At 47.9% G+C, this 16,885-nt stretch overlaps 5 protein-coding genes across 5 annotated transcripts; 3 read left to right on the plus strand and 2 right to left on the minus strand.

The window, feature by feature from the left end:
• Positions 1 to 7: 7 nt before the first annotated feature.
• T310_6235 (uncharacterized protein) lies at positions 8 to 454 on the plus strand (the record flags this gene model as incomplete). Its single annotated transcript, XM_013470927.1, has 1 exon — positions 8 to 454. A coding segment is annotated over one exon (447 nt), but the record flags the coding sequence as incomplete, so codon positions are not given.
• Positions 455 to 961: 507 nt separating this feature from the next.
• On the minus strand, positions 962 to 3,774 carry T310_6236 (Uncharacterized protein; the record flags this gene model as incomplete). Its single annotated transcript, XM_013470928.1, has 6 exons — positions 962 to 1,107; positions 1,265 to 1,614; positions 1,677 to 2,526; positions 2,578 to 3,120; positions 3,307 to 3,429; positions 3,720 to 3,774. 6 exons carry the CDS (start codon positions 3,772 to 3,774, stop codon positions 962 to 964), a joined length of 2,067 nt encoding a protein of 688 aa, XP_013326382.1.
• A 3,320-nt stretch (positions 3,775 to 7,094) lies between these two features.
• Positions 7,095 to 9,562, minus strand: T310_6237 (Threonine--tRNA ligase; the record flags this gene model as incomplete). Its single annotated transcript, XM_013470929.1, has 5 exons — positions 7,095 to 7,249; positions 7,316 to 7,985; positions 8,041 to 8,616; positions 8,735 to 8,933; positions 8,997 to 9,562. The coding sequence occupies 5 exons, from the start codon at positions 9,560 to 9,562 to the stop codon at positions 7,095 to 7,097; spliced, it is 2,166 nt and encodes a 721-aa protein (XP_013326383.1).
• A 471-nt stretch (positions 9,563 to 10,033) lies between these two features.
• On the plus strand, positions 10,034 to 10,692 carry T310_6238 (uncharacterized protein; the record flags this gene model as incomplete). The annotated part of the gene is made up of 4 exons (XM_013470930.1): positions 10,034 to 10,132; positions 10,197 to 10,342; positions 10,403 to 10,431; positions 10,487 to 10,692. 4 exons carry the CDS (start codon positions 10,034 to 10,036, stop codon positions 10,690 to 10,692), a joined length of 480 nt encoding a protein of 159 aa, XP_013326384.1.
• A 5,728-nt stretch (positions 10,693 to 16,420) lies between these two features.
• On the plus strand, positions 16,421 to 16,885 carry T310_6239 (uncharacterized protein; the record flags this gene model as incomplete). The annotated part of the gene is made up of 2 exons (XM_013470931.1): positions 16,421 to 16,739; positions 16,806 to 16,885. Coding segments are annotated over 2 exons (399 nt in total), but the record flags the coding sequence as incomplete, so codon positions are not given.

Below are 16,885 nucleotides of genomic sequence, written 5' to 3' on the forward strand. Positions count from 1 at the left end.
CATATAGGCTCAGCCAGCTGAAGCAAACCCAGTAGTAGCAGCAGCCCTAAGAAGATGCCAGTCGATACTACCAGCTCAAACGGGCCATGCAGCTATAGGAACCTACCTGCAAAAGATTCAGGCACAGGAAACGGAGGCAAGCCAGGGATGCCAGGCCTCAAAAGAGTCAGTCTACCATCCCCTCTTTGAATGTAGGCAGTGGCGGAGGCAGCGAGAGACCTTATATCAAGGTCTCACTAAGACTGGGATTGCCAGACCAACAATGGCAGAGGAGTATCCAGAAGGAAGGCTGTTTGGCAACCCTAAAGCCTCACGAGCCCTGCTGCAGTTCCTAGCAGATACTGCCATGGGCCACCCCCGGGGGGACCATGCACGGGCAGTAGATAGGGATCATAGGGATGATGAATGGGCGCTGGAGGCCCTGGAGGAGGCAGAACGAGAGGGGGAGGGATAATAGGGGAGGGTGGCCTGCAGCAGGCAGGTGACACCCATATGTGATAACACCAAGGAGGGCATATATAATGCCCAAAGGCCCTGCGCAACAAGGCGGCTTGGGCCGAGGAAAAGGTCCAGAATGGTCAAAGATGGGAATTAGAGACTAGATAGGGGTGTCGCCCATGATTCGGGGTCTGTCATAGCCGAAAGACTCGGTATGGACGTTAAAACTTGATTAATAATAATAATAATAATTAATAAGTAGCTGTGCTATGCACTGACATCTGCCCCCTTCTCCAGCAGCTGCTGTACCACCTTCTCATGGCCTTGATAGGAAGCAGCCTGGAGAGCATTGCCATAAATGCCACCTTGGGCATTGGCGTTAGCACCCTGATCCATTAGACACTGGACTGTATTCCTTAAGCCCCCAAACGATGCATAATATAATGCAGGAGGCGGTTCCTCTTTCCTTCCAGGCTCTAGCTTCTCCGGCTTATAAGGTCGATAGCAGTTGGCATATGACCTTTCACTGGAGAGAAAAAAACTCCATGATAAGCCTTTGTAGCACCTTGTCCCTGCCTTCGCCTATAGCAGCATGATGCATCCAATACTCTGCACAATACTGAGCCAATGGAAAGATCTCCCTGATTCTTTGCACTGGAATGTCCTGGTCTATGTGCAACAGATATGCTAAGCAAACTGTTGCAATTGACGATTTGGCAGGGATCTCCTGAAAACACACTGTGAAATCATTTTCTAGCCGGTTTGACGTCAAATATTCTTTGACTTGAGAAGTGCGCCAGTTGAAGTTCCACAGCAATCTTCTTACCGTTCTGATCATACCAGTGTTTCTTTCTGTTGACAACGACCACCAAGCTTGAGCAGTACCTCGATATCTCCCTTGGCACCGGCATCCTATTTTTGGGGTCAAATCGTGGCACGCCTTCAGGGTCCACGGCTATTGCGTCAACAGCCTCTTCAATTAGCAGAGACCGATTGGAGAAGGATAAGAATTGCAGAATCCTTATGGCCTTTTGTTTATGCCCACGAGGAATAGAATTTAGTATTCGGGCGTAGGTTTCATCCAATGTGTCCGGGAGGGATGCAAGTGCTTCTCGGAGTTCAGGATAATCAAGGCAGCTCTTTAATGCCTCTACCTGGCACGCAGCCCAGCGGAACCTATGACATGTTAGTTCTCTATGTTAAAGATTTACTAAATAATACAATTATTTGGAACTTACATTCCATCAGCTTTCTCCATAAGTCTGTTCTCAATCTCATCCTGAACTTCTGGAATCGATCGCCACCTCTTGAGGCCTTCATCCTCTCTGATTTTTGTACGAACATATTCACGGATATCATTAGTAACAAACGCCTTCTGAATGGCTATCATGTCTTCAGTTCTAGCCCATTCACTTATGGCCGATTCAATGTCTTGTTCTGGGCGACTTGTGACAATGAGGTGGACATTCCTCAGCTCAGAGTCTAGGATGCATTTTATCCATAACAGCAGTGCTTCAGTTTCTTTCCTTGTATTGCATTCGTCAAGAGCATCCAGTACAATCCAGACTTCACCAACCTGCTGTATCATCTGCCGGAGACTAATATTCAATGATTCAGTAGTTGGCTGTCGACGTCCGTCTTCGCAGGAAGAGAAGAGTGAATTTAACTGCTCCCTGATGTCCTCCTGTTTGTTGTAGAGCTGACTGATGAGTGAGCGGATCATGCTGTCCAGTGACTGCTTACTGATGTCGTTGAAGTTGAAATAAAAGTAGAGGACTGGTTGGTATGTGGTTTCCTCAAGATCCTGAATGATGGCAGAGCTGAGAATTGTCTTCCTGCATCCAGGGATGCCATGAAGCCACAGAAAGGAATTTGGTCGCTTCTTCCATTTGGCAAAAACATCGCCATGAAGGAACCAGAGGCCTGAGTCCTTGTGGCGTTGCTGTAGTGCTTTATTATAATCAGCTGAGGGATCTGGGGGAGACAGCCAGCGTTCAATTTTGTCTCGCATATATTCTGTGCACAACTTTTTGACAATAATATTTGTATCTTGAGTTGTAACTTGGACTTTACTCATGCTTTCTGTAACTTGAAATATGTTAACAGGATTGTTCTTACTGAATCTTTACATTAACTAACCAGAAGAAAGAATATCATTGATCCTCTTCTCAGCCTCCACCCTGGTGGGGGGAAGTTGACAAAGAATGTCTTTAGCATATGCAGCTGCAGCCATAGCTGCATACCCTTGCCACTCTTTGTTCTTATGGGAATCTGAGTAATCGCAGATACCTCGAATAACCAGACAAGGAAAGTGGTTCATCAGCCCAGCCGCTTCCATTTCAAAACATAATACGTCCTTTTCTTGTGCGAGCGCATCTCGGATCAAAGCATCCTTCATTAACTGATTTGCTGACGCAATCAAACCGTAATGGATTTTTGGATTGTCTTCGCTCTCAGTCCGTTCGTGTCGGACTATCAACTTTGATGGATCGTCACGGCAGACAGCTGCGCAGGTCATGTCACTGTCTGGTGGATGAGTAACTTCAGCTTTATACAGCCTGTCACTTCTTGGGTCCGGCCGCTTGTACTTCTGCCGAAGTCTTTGGTTCTTTTTGAGAATTTTATTGATAGCTTCTTCAAGCTGATGCCCTTCTTCCTCATACTGTGCCTTGAGGCCATTTACTGCCGTGCGCAGTAAGGTTGGTGGTTGATCGAGGAATCTGGTATGTTGGAAGCTCTGGTCTTGTATCGTTTTGCCATAGTCATACTGGAAGACGCCCCCCCACTTCCATTGCGAAGAGAGATAACAACAATGTCGCCGAGACGGATATCATGCTTTTTGCTTGGCACGCCGCCGCCAATACCAACCATTAAACCAATTCTGATGTTTGGAAAGCTGTGCAGCATGTCTCTTGCAACCTGCTGCAGAGTCTGTGCCATATTCGCTGTCCGGCAAAACGGCCGAGACGACGCTATGTTTCCCAATTTTGCCTAATGTGTAGGTATTATTGTCATGAGGAGAAACATATGCTGGTCCTTCATGCTTTTCGTCCAGAAAATGCTCGTGCGGCAACATACTCCGTAGTCACGGCACAGATCCAGCCGACAGTGTAGTCTTCAGGGTTTGACATGCCAAGTACATAAGTTTTTCAGCCTCTTGAAACCTGGGAAGCCTTAAAATCAACAATCTGACATCATTGCACGGCAAGTTGCAATAGAATTTGTGGACGTACCAGGTGGTAAAGGAGGCAAAAGGCAGTTAGATATACTATGCTGCTTACCCAAAAAGAAAGAAAGAAAGAGGATGGAGGAGGCCGGTTTGGGGGTTCCCAACATAACTACCGGGCTGAAGGCAGGCGCAGGCAGCCACAGGCAGCCTGAGTTAGTGGAAGGACCAACCAGGCGGAAGCAATACATGACAGTAGGGCTGTGCTGGGCATCATTGCAGCTGCAGTGCTCAGTGTCCAATGGTTTGCCTCTAATAAAGCGCCTTGTGGCATATGCCAATCGCCAAGGAGAAACAGGCCTTAATGCCTTTCTGTGTGCAGGCGCTGACTCCGACGCCTTCAAACTTGACCCATGATTGAAGACTGCTGCTGGAGAAAGAACTGGAAAAAGTCACTGCCCCCAAGGTAACCAGGTACATAAAAGAACTGCTGCATGAACAGTATCCCTTAGTGACAGATCAGTCAACAACGCCTTGTGAGGACCACTCAATACAAGAGAAAAGTATAGAGGTCTGAGTCCTCTAAAGACTGCAACCTAGAAAACAACACCTGTCTGACACTGACTGGTACTTTGTGAGGGGCTAGACCCCTGTCCTAGATCTCGGGCGTATGCCCTCGATTTCATGTTCCTTGTCTGAACCCCTGTCGGGCACATGACCTCAACAATGTTCTTTGTTTGATTCCATTTCTTTGTCTACTTGCCCCCATATCTATGTTATGCAAGTTCTCTTTCTTGTTTGTTCTCTTCCTTAACGAATCCTCTTGTTATCTACTACATTAGTAGTTAGGAATTGGAGTTGCCTCCTTACACAGTGTAAGGGAAACAGCATCGACGAAAGACCACTGCTGATGCCAAAAAAATTAGTGGAATGCAACAAGATGACCACAAAAGTGTTGATACCAAAGAATTATCATTCTGGCGATAATGAGGATGCTCCACGGATTGAATACCCTCCTGCATTTGGAGGATACTATGGGATAAGGACTGAACTTCACTTTTAAGGCAGCAACAGAAGAGGCTGTGCAAATGCCTATAAACCAATGGGAGACACAGAACTGTCATATTTGAGGTGCAGAGGACACCGCCAATGGGGAACTATGATGTAGGTCCATGTTAGCTAAAAAACTATAAAGGTGAGCCAGCCCTGTACTAATCGCTATCGTCGCACGACCATCGCGCGACAATCACCCCACTCACCTGCCCCTCACCCTCGATTAGGTGAGCTCAAGGCGGCGTTGCTCACCTACTAGAACCGGAAGGGTAGTCGACCGGGTGCTCGTGGATTTTTGCTCGGTAGGTAGGCAGGTAGATATGCACATACATACAATCAAAATAGTACGTAGTATACTTCGTGAAGAGTGCCAATTGACTATGGCAGTCTTAATAACTTTTACTATTTTATATAGATTAGAGCACATTTGCTTTTTGTTTTTGGCAAACAAACATTCGAAGAAGTATTAGCTTGCTTTTCGAATTAGTTGGATCTCTGAGTCGGGGTATCTACAGGTATGTGTGTACATACGCAGGTCTTTTGAGAGAGAGGGAGGGAGGGTGCTGTATCTAAATCTAAAAGGTAAAGAGGGAGAAGGGAGGTTCAGATCGAGATATTACTGAGTTTATGGACGAACATTAATTTATTCTGGCATAGATAGGTCCTGTAGAAAACAGATTGCTAGTCTCTTGGTTAGAAGAAACCTGGCCAGGTGAAGAAGACCTTATCTGGGATCTAGTTCTATCTGCGTTATTATATCCAGCAGGTATGTAGATAACTCTGCTTGATATGATATCAAGATATTGTCAAAATGTCAGTAGTATTATCACTGTTGTTGTCAGCAACTTCAACTGAAGACAATAACAGCAGGTTATTTGCTGCTAGCAAGGATCAGATCAATTGAAACCTCTGTTAATGTCAGTTGTCAGTATTATTGTTATTGCCAGTAACCCGTCCAGCTCCTGACAGCACATCTCAGAAAGCTCGCATGTCGATGTGATGGACAAATGCAATTGGTAAAACTCGTACCTTTCTTCGAGCACATATGCACTTATTGCTGCTATGGTCTCAGATTGACAGCCTGCTGGTCAGTGCACCGCACTCTGTTTCTGAAGATATGTGTCGAGGATTCTGACAACCACTAGATTGCCGCATCTCCCTTGGGCAGTGTCTCAACGTTGATGAAGATGTCAAGGCAATTGTGCAAAATCAAGCAGCTGGGTTGCAGCATTATGCTGTATGATGGTGAGAATTGTAAAAGTTACTCTCAACCCTGGATCTATGACGTTAATCAGTGCACGGGAACAAACAACGTCGTGGTCAGGAGTGGGTGGTACTTTTGTGCTGTCTAGAGCATGACCATGGCTATGAGAGATCAGAGGAGTACATGGTTTCTTCAATCAAGCTTGTCAAAAGTGTATCTCAATCGCATGACAACCTAATATTCCGTATATACCGATAAGTATCGGTCGTAAATTGCCCACCTTCCTAGACGAAAGATACCTTCGATCCTTGTAAGCCTTTTTCTATAAAGCCATGCTCGAATTTTGGACTCAAGAGTCTGTAATGGCATCCTTTCACATCTATTCCGCTAATCAGTACCTGCCAATAGTATCCAAATAGACCAGGGCCAAGTCATAGAAGTATGGGAAGACTCCAGAAGTTTCTGTTATTACTGCTGCAATTTTGGTAGATAACCTGATATGATGTGTAATCTGTTGTAAGGGCTTCTCAGATCGGCTATCGTAAGGGCGCTAGTAAGTAAGATATCGATTGTCGCGAGATAATCAAGTATCCGCTATTTTCTAGTCACTGATTTAATTCTCGGACTATTTCGTTAGAATATTGTCCAGTTTATATCTATTAGTTTCGCTAGTAAGGCAACAGGATATCTTGTGATTTGGCTGTGTTTTGGGAATCGGACTGGTGGCTGGATCCTGTGCGATTCCTGTGTCTGTCAGGTACTGTCAAAGCATGAATTAATCAGTAAGGCAAGAAAAATACAGGAATGTTTGTGTTAACTGTCTTCAAAAACTTCTTGCGAGAGGAGTTTCTATTCTTATAGCCCTATAGCAGTCAATCTTGACGACGAATAAGAAATTCCAGTATTATGCGATAGTATTGCCTTACTTCATTGTCGCTTGTAAAATACTTTATTCTCAATTGACAATTATATTCTGCAAACAAGGCCGGAACGTGGGTTACCCATTGTTCGGGAGTTTTCTTTTTTTTTTTTGTATGGAGCAATGTGCGTGTCCCTACGTATATTCCATACTCACCCGCCGTGTCTGCAAGTACTTATAAAAGAAATCAAACATCTACTTTTTAATCGAAATCAACCTATCTAGCATCGTGGCTTGACACCAAACTTCTTTTTCTTTCTTGGCTACCTACCGTATAATGCAGGCCCATTCATCACCGCAACAGAAAGTTTCATCTACAGGGCGTTGACAAGTCTGCGCTCCTTCCTAAGTGCCCTCAGCTTAACGCGCACCTCATCCAGAGGAATCATAACGCCCTTGGCATGGGTGGATGGGTCATCGCGATTGCGAACATTGACCGATCGGCTCTCCTTTTCTTGAGCACCCACAACTATTTTCAAATTAGCGTCCTAATCGTCATGCAGAGACACCAGAGAGATGCCAGGTCAGAACTCACCAAAAATGAAGTTGTACTGTGCCAGCTGACCGGTGCGGATCTTCTTCTGTAAAGTGTTGCCGCTGATGTCGACGTCAACATTCAGCTTGTCCCCACGCAGAATCTGCTGCAGCTCCAGGACATAGTCGTTGACCGCGGGCATAACAGGCACAATCAGAATCTGCCGTGGGCTGATCCAGAAAGGCCACTTGCCACCGAAATGCTCAGTCAGAATACCCAGGAATCGCTCAAAGCTGCCGATAATGGCGCGGTGGATAACAACCGGGCGTGCACGGCCAGGACCTGGTTCACCAGCCTTGCCTCCGCTTTGGGCTTTAGAGTCTTCTTGATCGGCCTGAACTTTCTCATTGGTCATGTACTCGAGTTTGAAATTCAGCGGCGCCTGGTAGTCAAGTTGGATAGTCGCACATTGAAACTCTCGCTTCAGGGCATCGGCAATCGTGATGTCAATCTTTGGGCCATAGAAAGCACCATCACCTTCATTGATTGTCCAATCATTGCCTTTGAACTTGGTCAATGCCAGCTTCAGCTGTTCCTCAGCATAGTTCCACGTCTCCAAGTCACCCAAGTACTTTTCGGGACGAGTAGACAGCTTCAGCTTGAAGGTGAAACCAAACAGCCCGTAAATGGACTTCAAGAAGTCGAAAAGACCCTCGATTTCGGACGAAATCTATACATTCATTAGCTTGAGTACAAGCATAATTATCCCGATACGTAGTATTTACCTGTTCAGGCGTGCAGAAAATGTGAGTATCATCTTGCTGGAATTTTCGGACACGAGTCAATCCGCTTAGAGCGCCGGAGGCTTCATTCCGGTGCAGGACTCCAAAGTCGGCAATTCTCAGAGGCAATTCCCTGTAACTTCTTTCACGGTGGGAAAATAGTATAAAGTGACCAGGGCAGTTCATCGGCTTGAGTGCCCATTCTCTTTTTTCAACGTCCAATTTGAACATGTCATCCTTGTAGTGAGCCCAGTGACCTGAAGTCTTCCAGATGCTCACGTCGTACATATTGGGCGTCTGCACCTCTTGATATCCGCGCTTCCGATACTCAGAACGCAAAAGCTTCTGCAGAGCGTTGAAAATCTTAGTGCCGTTAGGGAGAAGGAAAGGAGACCCAGGCGACACTTCGTCAAAGAAGAACAGTTCCTGCTCCTTTCCAATCCTCAAGTGGTTTCTTTTCTCTGCTTCTTCAAGGAACTTCAAGTGCTCTTGCATCTGCTTCTTGTCAGGGAACGCAACGCCTCTGATTCGTTGCAGAGAGTCATTGTTCTGGTCACCGAGGAAATATGCCGAGGAGTTCTATAGAAGTACGTTAGTGCATGGCGACGGGAGTATCATAGGATATACGTGCCTGCATGATCTTGAACGCCTTGATCTTGCCGGTGTTCTGGATGTGGGGGCCTCGGCATAGATCAACCAGGGTGCCGCAACGGTAAACCGTGCTCTTCTCCCCCTCCACGAGGTGATCAATGTAGTGGAGCTTATATTTACTGTACCCAAACATTTTCTTGAGGTTCTCCTTGGTCACTTCCAACCTATCAAAGTTTTGTCTTTCCTTGAAGATCTGAGCTGCTTTCTTATCCAAAGACGGCCAATCGCTTTCCTTGACAACGCGGCTGGCAGAGGTCAGCTATCTTCCAAGAGCATAACAGGTGTGTGCATTTCGCGATCTAACGTACCCTCCTGGAATCGCCATGTCATAGAAGAAGCCTTGCGCGGTGGGCGGACCATGTGACAAGAGGCACCCATATTCAAGCTCGCAAGCTTCTCCCAGACAATGAGCACTTGAATGCCAGAACACTTCCCTGCCCTCCGGAGAGTCGAAAGGAAGGAAGGTAACCTTGCAATCCCTCTCCAGAGGCCGGTTCAAATCCCACAGCTCCTTTTCATCTATCTTGGCAATGACAACATTAGCGCTGACCTCTTTCGGAACATCCTTGAGTAAAGAGGCAGGGGTGGTTTCCCAAGCTTTGGCGATAATTGTGGATGGGTTCCCGTCGCCGATATCGATCGTCACGTTGATGTCAAAACGAGGCTTTTCCTTGAGCTCCTTGAGATGTTCCTGCCATAGCTCTTCGAAGAGCCTGTTTCGCTCAATGATGAAATCCGGCAGCGAATCGCCCGTTTGCTTTTTGGGCTTCTCGCTCTCCGTCGTCGGCGCACCTTGTGCGGACTCTGCAGCAGCAACAGCTTGAGCCTCCCCAAGCGATCTCGTAGGGAGATCCTCGGTTCCGTGTAAAGCCATGCCTTGAGTCCTCGAGATTGATAATCCGCTAGAGATCAGTTTAACTGCCGTGACTGACGCGGGGTTTTGTCGGCGATGAATGACACATTCTCTCGGTGGGCTGGAGGGGAAGAAGGCGGTGTGTCACGTGACAGGTACGAAGCTAACTGGCTGCACTTTACCGCTTTAAGCTTCCCACATGGAAAACTTCAAACTGCCGCTCAACCATCTCAGTACGACAATTCAACCATCATGTCTTTTCGCGGGGGTGGTCGAGGCGGTGGCGCTGCCACTGGCGCCAACCGTGGCGGTAAGAATGATTTCAGCTACGTGAATTTGGGCAATTAAGTTCGTCTGGCTGACATCTGGCGCAGGCCGAGGTGGTTTCCAGCAGTTGACCGGTCCTCCTGCCACAATTTTAGGTATATCGATCCTGCCTGTTTTTCTTTTAAACACCCTCTTGCAGTGGCTTATTGCTAATTTTTCACAGAGATGGGCAAGTTCCTGCATGCTTGCGAGGGAGAGATGGTCTGCGAATCGATTAATCCGAAGATTCCGTATTTCAACGCGCCAATCTACCTGGAGAACAAAGTACGATGATTGCACTTTATATGTTGTTTCTAGTGCGGTCTTACTGACTCTTTCTTCTCTGCAGACCCCTATCGGCAAGGTTGATGAGGTTCTCGGTCCGATCAATCAGGTCTACTTCACCGTCAAACCTCAAGAAGGAATCGTCGCGAGTTCATTCAAGGCTGGCGATAAGTTCTACATTGGAGGAGATAAGCTGCTGCCTATAGAGAAGTATGATTCTGGAATCCTTAGGGCTTTAAATTTGTGTGACGTTTCTAACTCTTGACCTAGGTTTTTGCCCAAGCCGAAGCCCCCGCCAGGTACGCGACCAACTCCTATCTGCGTTGGATTCCCACCGGTTCTGACTTCATACAGGTGCTGTTACTAAACCTAAGAAGCCTGCTGGTGCAGGTAAAGGAGCCCGCGGTGGCAGAGGAGCAGCAAGAGGTGGTGCCCGAGGCGGACGAGGAGGAGCAAGAGGCCGGGGAGGAGCAGCTAGAGGCGGCGGCCGCGGCGGAAGCGGCGGCTTCTCGAGGGGAGCATCTAGAGGAGGTCGTGGCGGTTCCAGAGGACGTGGTTAGGTGCTCTGCCTCGCCATTTTGTCTTCTTACGGCGTTGGGGGGAAACGGAAACTTTCAAAACGGATTATTTGCCTGGATTTTTATGCGCATCTCAAAATTTTATGTTGCCCGTCTGAATATAGATGTGTAAATTAAAAATGTCGCTTCGAATATTTCCCTTGTTGCTGGAGAATTCGTTTTGCTGGATGTCATTTTTCATATTCTTGGCCTCTTCATAAATTTCCTACGCACCAGCCTCATTTTTGGCGCACGGTAATTTTAAAGTTAAGGCTTGTGGCCTCAGCCACACACGCGCACCTCTGTCTCCATACAATGACGTCTCACCAGCAGCGGTGTGGCTAGAGGCAGGACAACAACTCTTAACTGCAGATCCTTACGGACTGGCCGCCCTGGCACCCTGGACAGCGCTTTAACTGTCTGACTGTTCTACAACCAAATACCCCCCACTCACTACCACATTTCAATGCTGTTTACGACATAATCCTTCTGATAGACTCATCATCCATCCTTCTGCGTCCACTACCATGTCCCGCAGAACGCCAAATTCCTCCGCAAGCTCGGAATCGAGCGGCGGCGGCGGTGTAGACAAACACGACGGCGGTACGGTTGAAAGTGCTTGCCGCCTTCTATGAAGACCAGCACTTACCATCTTAACAGGTCAAGAGAAACAGAAGATGCTTCTTGCTTCGGAAAGCGGTCACTTTAGCTTGATAAGGTCAGTGGTTGTCATTGGATTTTAATGGGCTGGAACGGTCATTGATCAAGAATTGATTTGCAGAGCTCTTCATCTCGCGGATCTCATTACGGAACTCAATGGTACGAATTGACTCTGTTCTAAAATATCCAATGTTGGGTTTACTAACTCGTCTATGCAGGGTTTTGTGGATGTAAGCTCTGACCACCTCCGCAACTGCGCGAGACACCTTTGGAAACTAAAGAAAGTTGTGCACAGTCATGTCGATCCTCTCATCGATGCGTTACTGCCTGGCGGATCCGAAGGATACTGAGGCATTGTGGGTGGCTCTCGCTTTCATGCCTTTCGGCCTCTTCTTCGATTTCATGGATGGGAGGGTTGCGAGATGGCGGAGGAAATCCTCGTTGATGGGGCAGGAACTAGACTCCTTGGCAGACTTGGTAGGCTCGTTCGATATAGCTGAATCGGAAGGCGTACGGATCCACTGATTGACATGGTTCGAATTTGCAGATCTCATTCGGCGTTGCACCAGCTGCGGCAGCGTTTGCTATTGGCATCCGTACGAGCGTTGACCATTTATTACTCACCTTCTTCGTTCTGTGTGGCCTGACAAGGCTGGCACGATTCAACGTGACCGTGGCAGTGCTCCCAAAGGATAAGAATGGAAAGTCACGGTACTTCGAGGGCACTCCGATCCCGACGACGTTGTCGATTGCAAGTCTCATGGCCTACTGGGTTTGGAAAGGCTGGACGCACGAGAACATACCGCTGGGAGTTGTAGCAAAGGATACGATTTTTGAGTTTCACCCTGTGGCACTCTTATTCGTCCTGAGCGGCTGCCTCATGGTCAGCAAGACCCTACATATACCTAAACCCTGAAATCCTCATTCCCAGCCGTGCAGTCCCGGTACATGGATCCGGATGCCTTGTTCTTCGATCAAACTGTGATGATAGGAAAAGATATGGGAGTGGAGAGTGATGAAAAGCAAAAATGATATAGAGAAATATGCATGGTAGAATACGAGACCTCAAGAGAAATGGAACATGTGTGAACGGTTACAGATTAGAAGGCCCAGGTCAAAAGCATAAGGATAACGATAAACGGCTCAAAGCTAATATTAGGGAAAGCATACGTCAACACATCATCATCGTAGATAGCGTCGAACCATCACTTTTTCGATTAGGAGCATATCAGGTACGTTCTCAGGCAGGTAGATAGAGCAAGATCACTCTACTGCGTTCTTAACATTGCAGCAAAAGAAGCAGCTTTACCTAAGCGACGAGAATAATCTCTCCTGGAATTAATACTAATTCAAGCACCTTCCTCTCTTTGTTCCCCCCCTTCTCCCCCTTCTATCTAAACGAACAAAGTGAGTCTAACGCCTACGCACGCTGAATGTCTGACATAGCCGCGCTCGTTGTTGCCGCATGCTGTTTACCAGCGGTCATGATTCTGGGAGCCATCACATCCATTTCGAGAAGGACGCGCAAACCGAAAAGACCGACGCCTAATACTACCACTGTTACGAGAGATAATAGCAATATCCTCGAGAAGCCGGAGGAGGAGGAGACTCGTCGTCAAAGGAGGAGAAGGAACATCAGGGTCAAAAAGAGGAAAGGATAAAATCCGTACCTACCTACCTGGCTACAAAACGCATGGATCAGGAAAGGCAGGAACAAAAGCGAAAACAACGAAAAAAAAACCAGGCGAGATCTCGCCTGAGCAGACAATAGTCGGGCGTTCAACCAAAAAGTCTACAGGCATCTGGTCGACTTATCCCGAACACTTCCGGTTTCACCTCTGTTCTTCAAGAAACAACAATATACCGTACTGCCGGGTTTCCGCACCGCACTTCGAATCAAATAATGAAGGGGCTGATGAGTACATAATAGCATTAGGCAGGTTCTATATAGTATAGAATATTACCACGTATACGAACTGGGTCATGTTTATTCGTGACAGAATGGATGCAGGAGTTTATAATCTACTTTGTTTCCGTCGAGGAATGATAACGGTGCTAGATAGATAGATCAGGCACAACACAGCACAGCAGCAGTCTCAAGTTCTCTATGTATCTCTCCATTCGGTCTTTTGCACAGTCCGACCTGTCAGCCAGCCATCCCGGAAAGCCGTGAGGTCCGTTGATAAAAAAAAAAGTACTCCGTAGTCCGTACGGAATACGGAGGCCTTCTCCCCCGTCCCACAGTTTCTTTTCAGCCTCACGTTTCATGGTATCCACAACGCGGTAAAAATAAAAGTCACTCCAGGCCAATCGTTTATTTTTGTTGGTTTTTATTTTCTTTGATTTTCTTTTTTCCCCCGCGTCCTCCGGGCTGTCAATAGATCCTTTCCTTCCAAAAAGTTAGAAACAGCAACAATACATGGCTACTTCCCACTTCCGCAAGAGTTCTGACCAAGATTTCTTAGATACGATCATGATCGTAACTCGTCATCTATCATACTCTGTACTGTAACCTCCTCAAGTAGAGACCACAGTCTACTCCGTAGGTTCTAGACCTTCAATTGATACAGCGGGCATGGGGCGGGCTAAGACGCCCCGAAAAGCCCTGCAAGGGCCCCTGTAGCACTATCGAAATCCCTAACTCTGTAAGTTTTTCTTTTCTTTTCTTTTCTTTTTTTTATAGGTTGTCTTTGTTTTCCTTTTATGGGCAATTCTGCGATCGAGGTTAGAGTAGCTGTTCTGAATAGCAATGTTTCTTCCTGTACAGCAGAAGAGCAGACCGCCTGAGCAAATCTTATGGACAGAGTGAAACGCTTTAGCGCTCCACAAAAAAAAAGCATGGGTCGACAAAGACATGCAGGGACAAAGGTTCTGACCGGTTGTACTGTATGCTAGGAGATCACGAACCGGACCATTGCGCGTTTGTACTCCGTAGTTGTGTTCAGTTCAGAGTACGGAGTACTCCATACTCCGTAGAATTTGTTTTCTGGATTCGTTTGATTGAATCATGCCAGATGATAATTTCGCCTCCGTTCACCTCCTAGCCTTATTGTCGGGACAACAATGGGGCTGACTTACCTATATGGGGAATAATAGTGAAGTGTATTATAGGAAGGATTGACATACGAATACGACCAGCAATTGGACCGTTGAAGTACGGTGTCCTGACAACTGTACAGGGCAAACTGTTCATCAAACTCGAAACGAATAAATGGGGCTTTTGGGGGCGGGTCCCTGGCCGGTTGTGGAGACGGAAAAGTGGCTGAGTACCTGAAATCAGGCTGATTATTCTTCCCTTGTTCAGGTACCAGGACAACTCACATCGAGTAAAATGGTGCCATGCGGAGTACTCCGTCCAGCAAGACGGATCATGTTCGCATGATGCGTGGAAACTGAGCCACAAAGAGAGTTACAAAGAGTGTGCCTCTGATGTCATCTGAGCGGAGCGCATCGATTGCTGGAAAAATGATCGATTTACTCCGTATTCCTCAACACAGCGCACTATTAATTACTGGCTCTGCTATGCAGTGTATGCACATCATGATCAAAGCGCCTGCGTGGTTCTGCGTCTACCAGGCTCATAATAATGTAGCAGCCTTGGAGAAAATTTATTTCCTCGTTTGCCAGTGGACGGACAACTGGACGGTTCCTGAGTGTGACACGGGATCACGAGGTCCACAAGCGCGGTGTCCCAATAAGAGCAAACAGTCGAGTTTGCCACGGTGGACTGTACAGCGTCATTGTTTGGGGATGCAAATTAAGTGAACATCAGGATGATGGGACAGTTCATGAAATCTGGGGAAATAATCATGATTGATGCGTTCATGAGTTGTTCTGAATGCCATCATTGCCATTTCGGGATCCATGGCGCCTGGATAAGAATTCGAGTCGGATATGCTCCGATGAAAGATGCTGAACTGCTTCCCGTCCAGGAGCACTGTACCTGTCTATTCCTTCCGCTGAGGATTACTAGATAGCGCGCGATCAGTGACCAGATTGGAGAAAAACAAAAGCGATGTATGACATACACCTTCGGCTCTGTCGGCCATGTCATCATTCAGTCAGACTGCCAGTTCACCGAGTGTGGCAGCCATCTCGTGCTCGCCTCACATCACACGACCCGTTCTTCCCTGTTATTCCGCTCTGTAATCATACCGCGTACCCTGGTCGAGCTGTGTAACGCAAACGCCAATGAGGACACGCAGCGGCCGCCCCCCGCCCATGCGCGCCCGCTGATTTCCCCTGATGGAGCGGCGCTAGGACTGTTTTGGGCAGGGGCATGCCTGGGCGGCCCAAGGCAGGCGAACCAAGCGCCCCAAACAGGCAGGGACCGTCATGCCTCGGCCCGCTAGTGGGCCGTAACTAGCCGTCCCAGGACAGCAAGGTCCCTCGCGCGTGGCCCAACCAGGACTAGCGCAGTTCCCTCGACAAGTCGACACAGCAGGCACCCGAGCTCAACTCAGGAGAGGAGAGGCCCGTCCATCCTCCTCTCCTCCTCCACCCGCACCCTGTCTGTCGGTCCTTCTTATCCCCTTTGCCAGGGCTTCCGGCGCCCATCTTCCTCTCGTTTATCCTTTAGTCTGTCCTGGTGTTCTCTACCTCCCGACGCCCTTCCTTATTATCGTCGTTCTTCTCTTGGATTCGAGCGCTCATGCCGCATTAATCAAGGCCACTCTGCCGTCGCTTGCGTCACAGAAAGTCAGGGGCCAAACACTCGCCTGTCGGCGCTTGCTCCCAGAATCCAACACTCCCGTCGCAAATCCATCTCGTTTCGGTGCTTCACCAAGATTCCATCGCCCTCCGTCCCATCTCGTTCATCCGACAACTGTCTCGCGGACGTGCTTCTTCAACGCCTCTTTCTTGACTCGAACGGTCGCGTCAATCAGCCGGCAAGACGCTGGCGCTGAAAGAGGGGGGGGCTAGAGAGGGTCACGGTTGTCGAACACGTGTGAATGTGTGAATTCTAAAGGGCCACGCGGGTCGTCCCTTTAGCTCACAGTCATCGCCGGGATATCCTTTCGTTTGTTTTATCGTCCGTGTCGACTTTTCCTTACACCGTCCTTGCTTCAAGATGAAGTACTTCACATCAAACTCCATTCTATCGGCCTCTGCCCTTCTGTTATGGGCCCGATCTGTGTCAGCCGACACTCCAGTCAGCGCATTGGTTCCAGAGGGGTGTTACAGTTCGGTCGAGGGCTTCAAAGATGTCGGTCCATACACATTTCAGAGTTCCGGATATTGTCAGCAACAATGTGCGGGCCAGGGGTACCCTGTCATGGCCTTGTTCAACGGACAGGATTGTCAGTGTGGGCATGCACTTCCTCCCCCGTCGGCAAAGACGTCGGACAGTGACTGCAATGTTCCCTGTAATGGATGGCCCAAAGAAACCTGTGAGTCAGCCAGTGTCGACCGAAAGTAAGGGACGCGGATTTTTTTTTTTGCTCACAGGATTATAGGCGGTGGCAATAATGCCTACAATGTTTATCTTACCGGTCTCGAGCAGACCGTCCCTACCCTTTCTGCGACCTCGACAGGT

This window comes from Rasamsonia emersonii, assembly GCF_000968595.1.
Source record: "Rasamsonia emersonii CBS 393.64 chromosome Unknown ctg1118621760381, whole genome shotgun sequence".
Lineage (NCBI taxonomy): Eukaryota > Fungi > Ascomycota > Eurotiomycetes > Eurotiales > Trichocomaceae > Rasamsonia > Rasamsonia emersonii.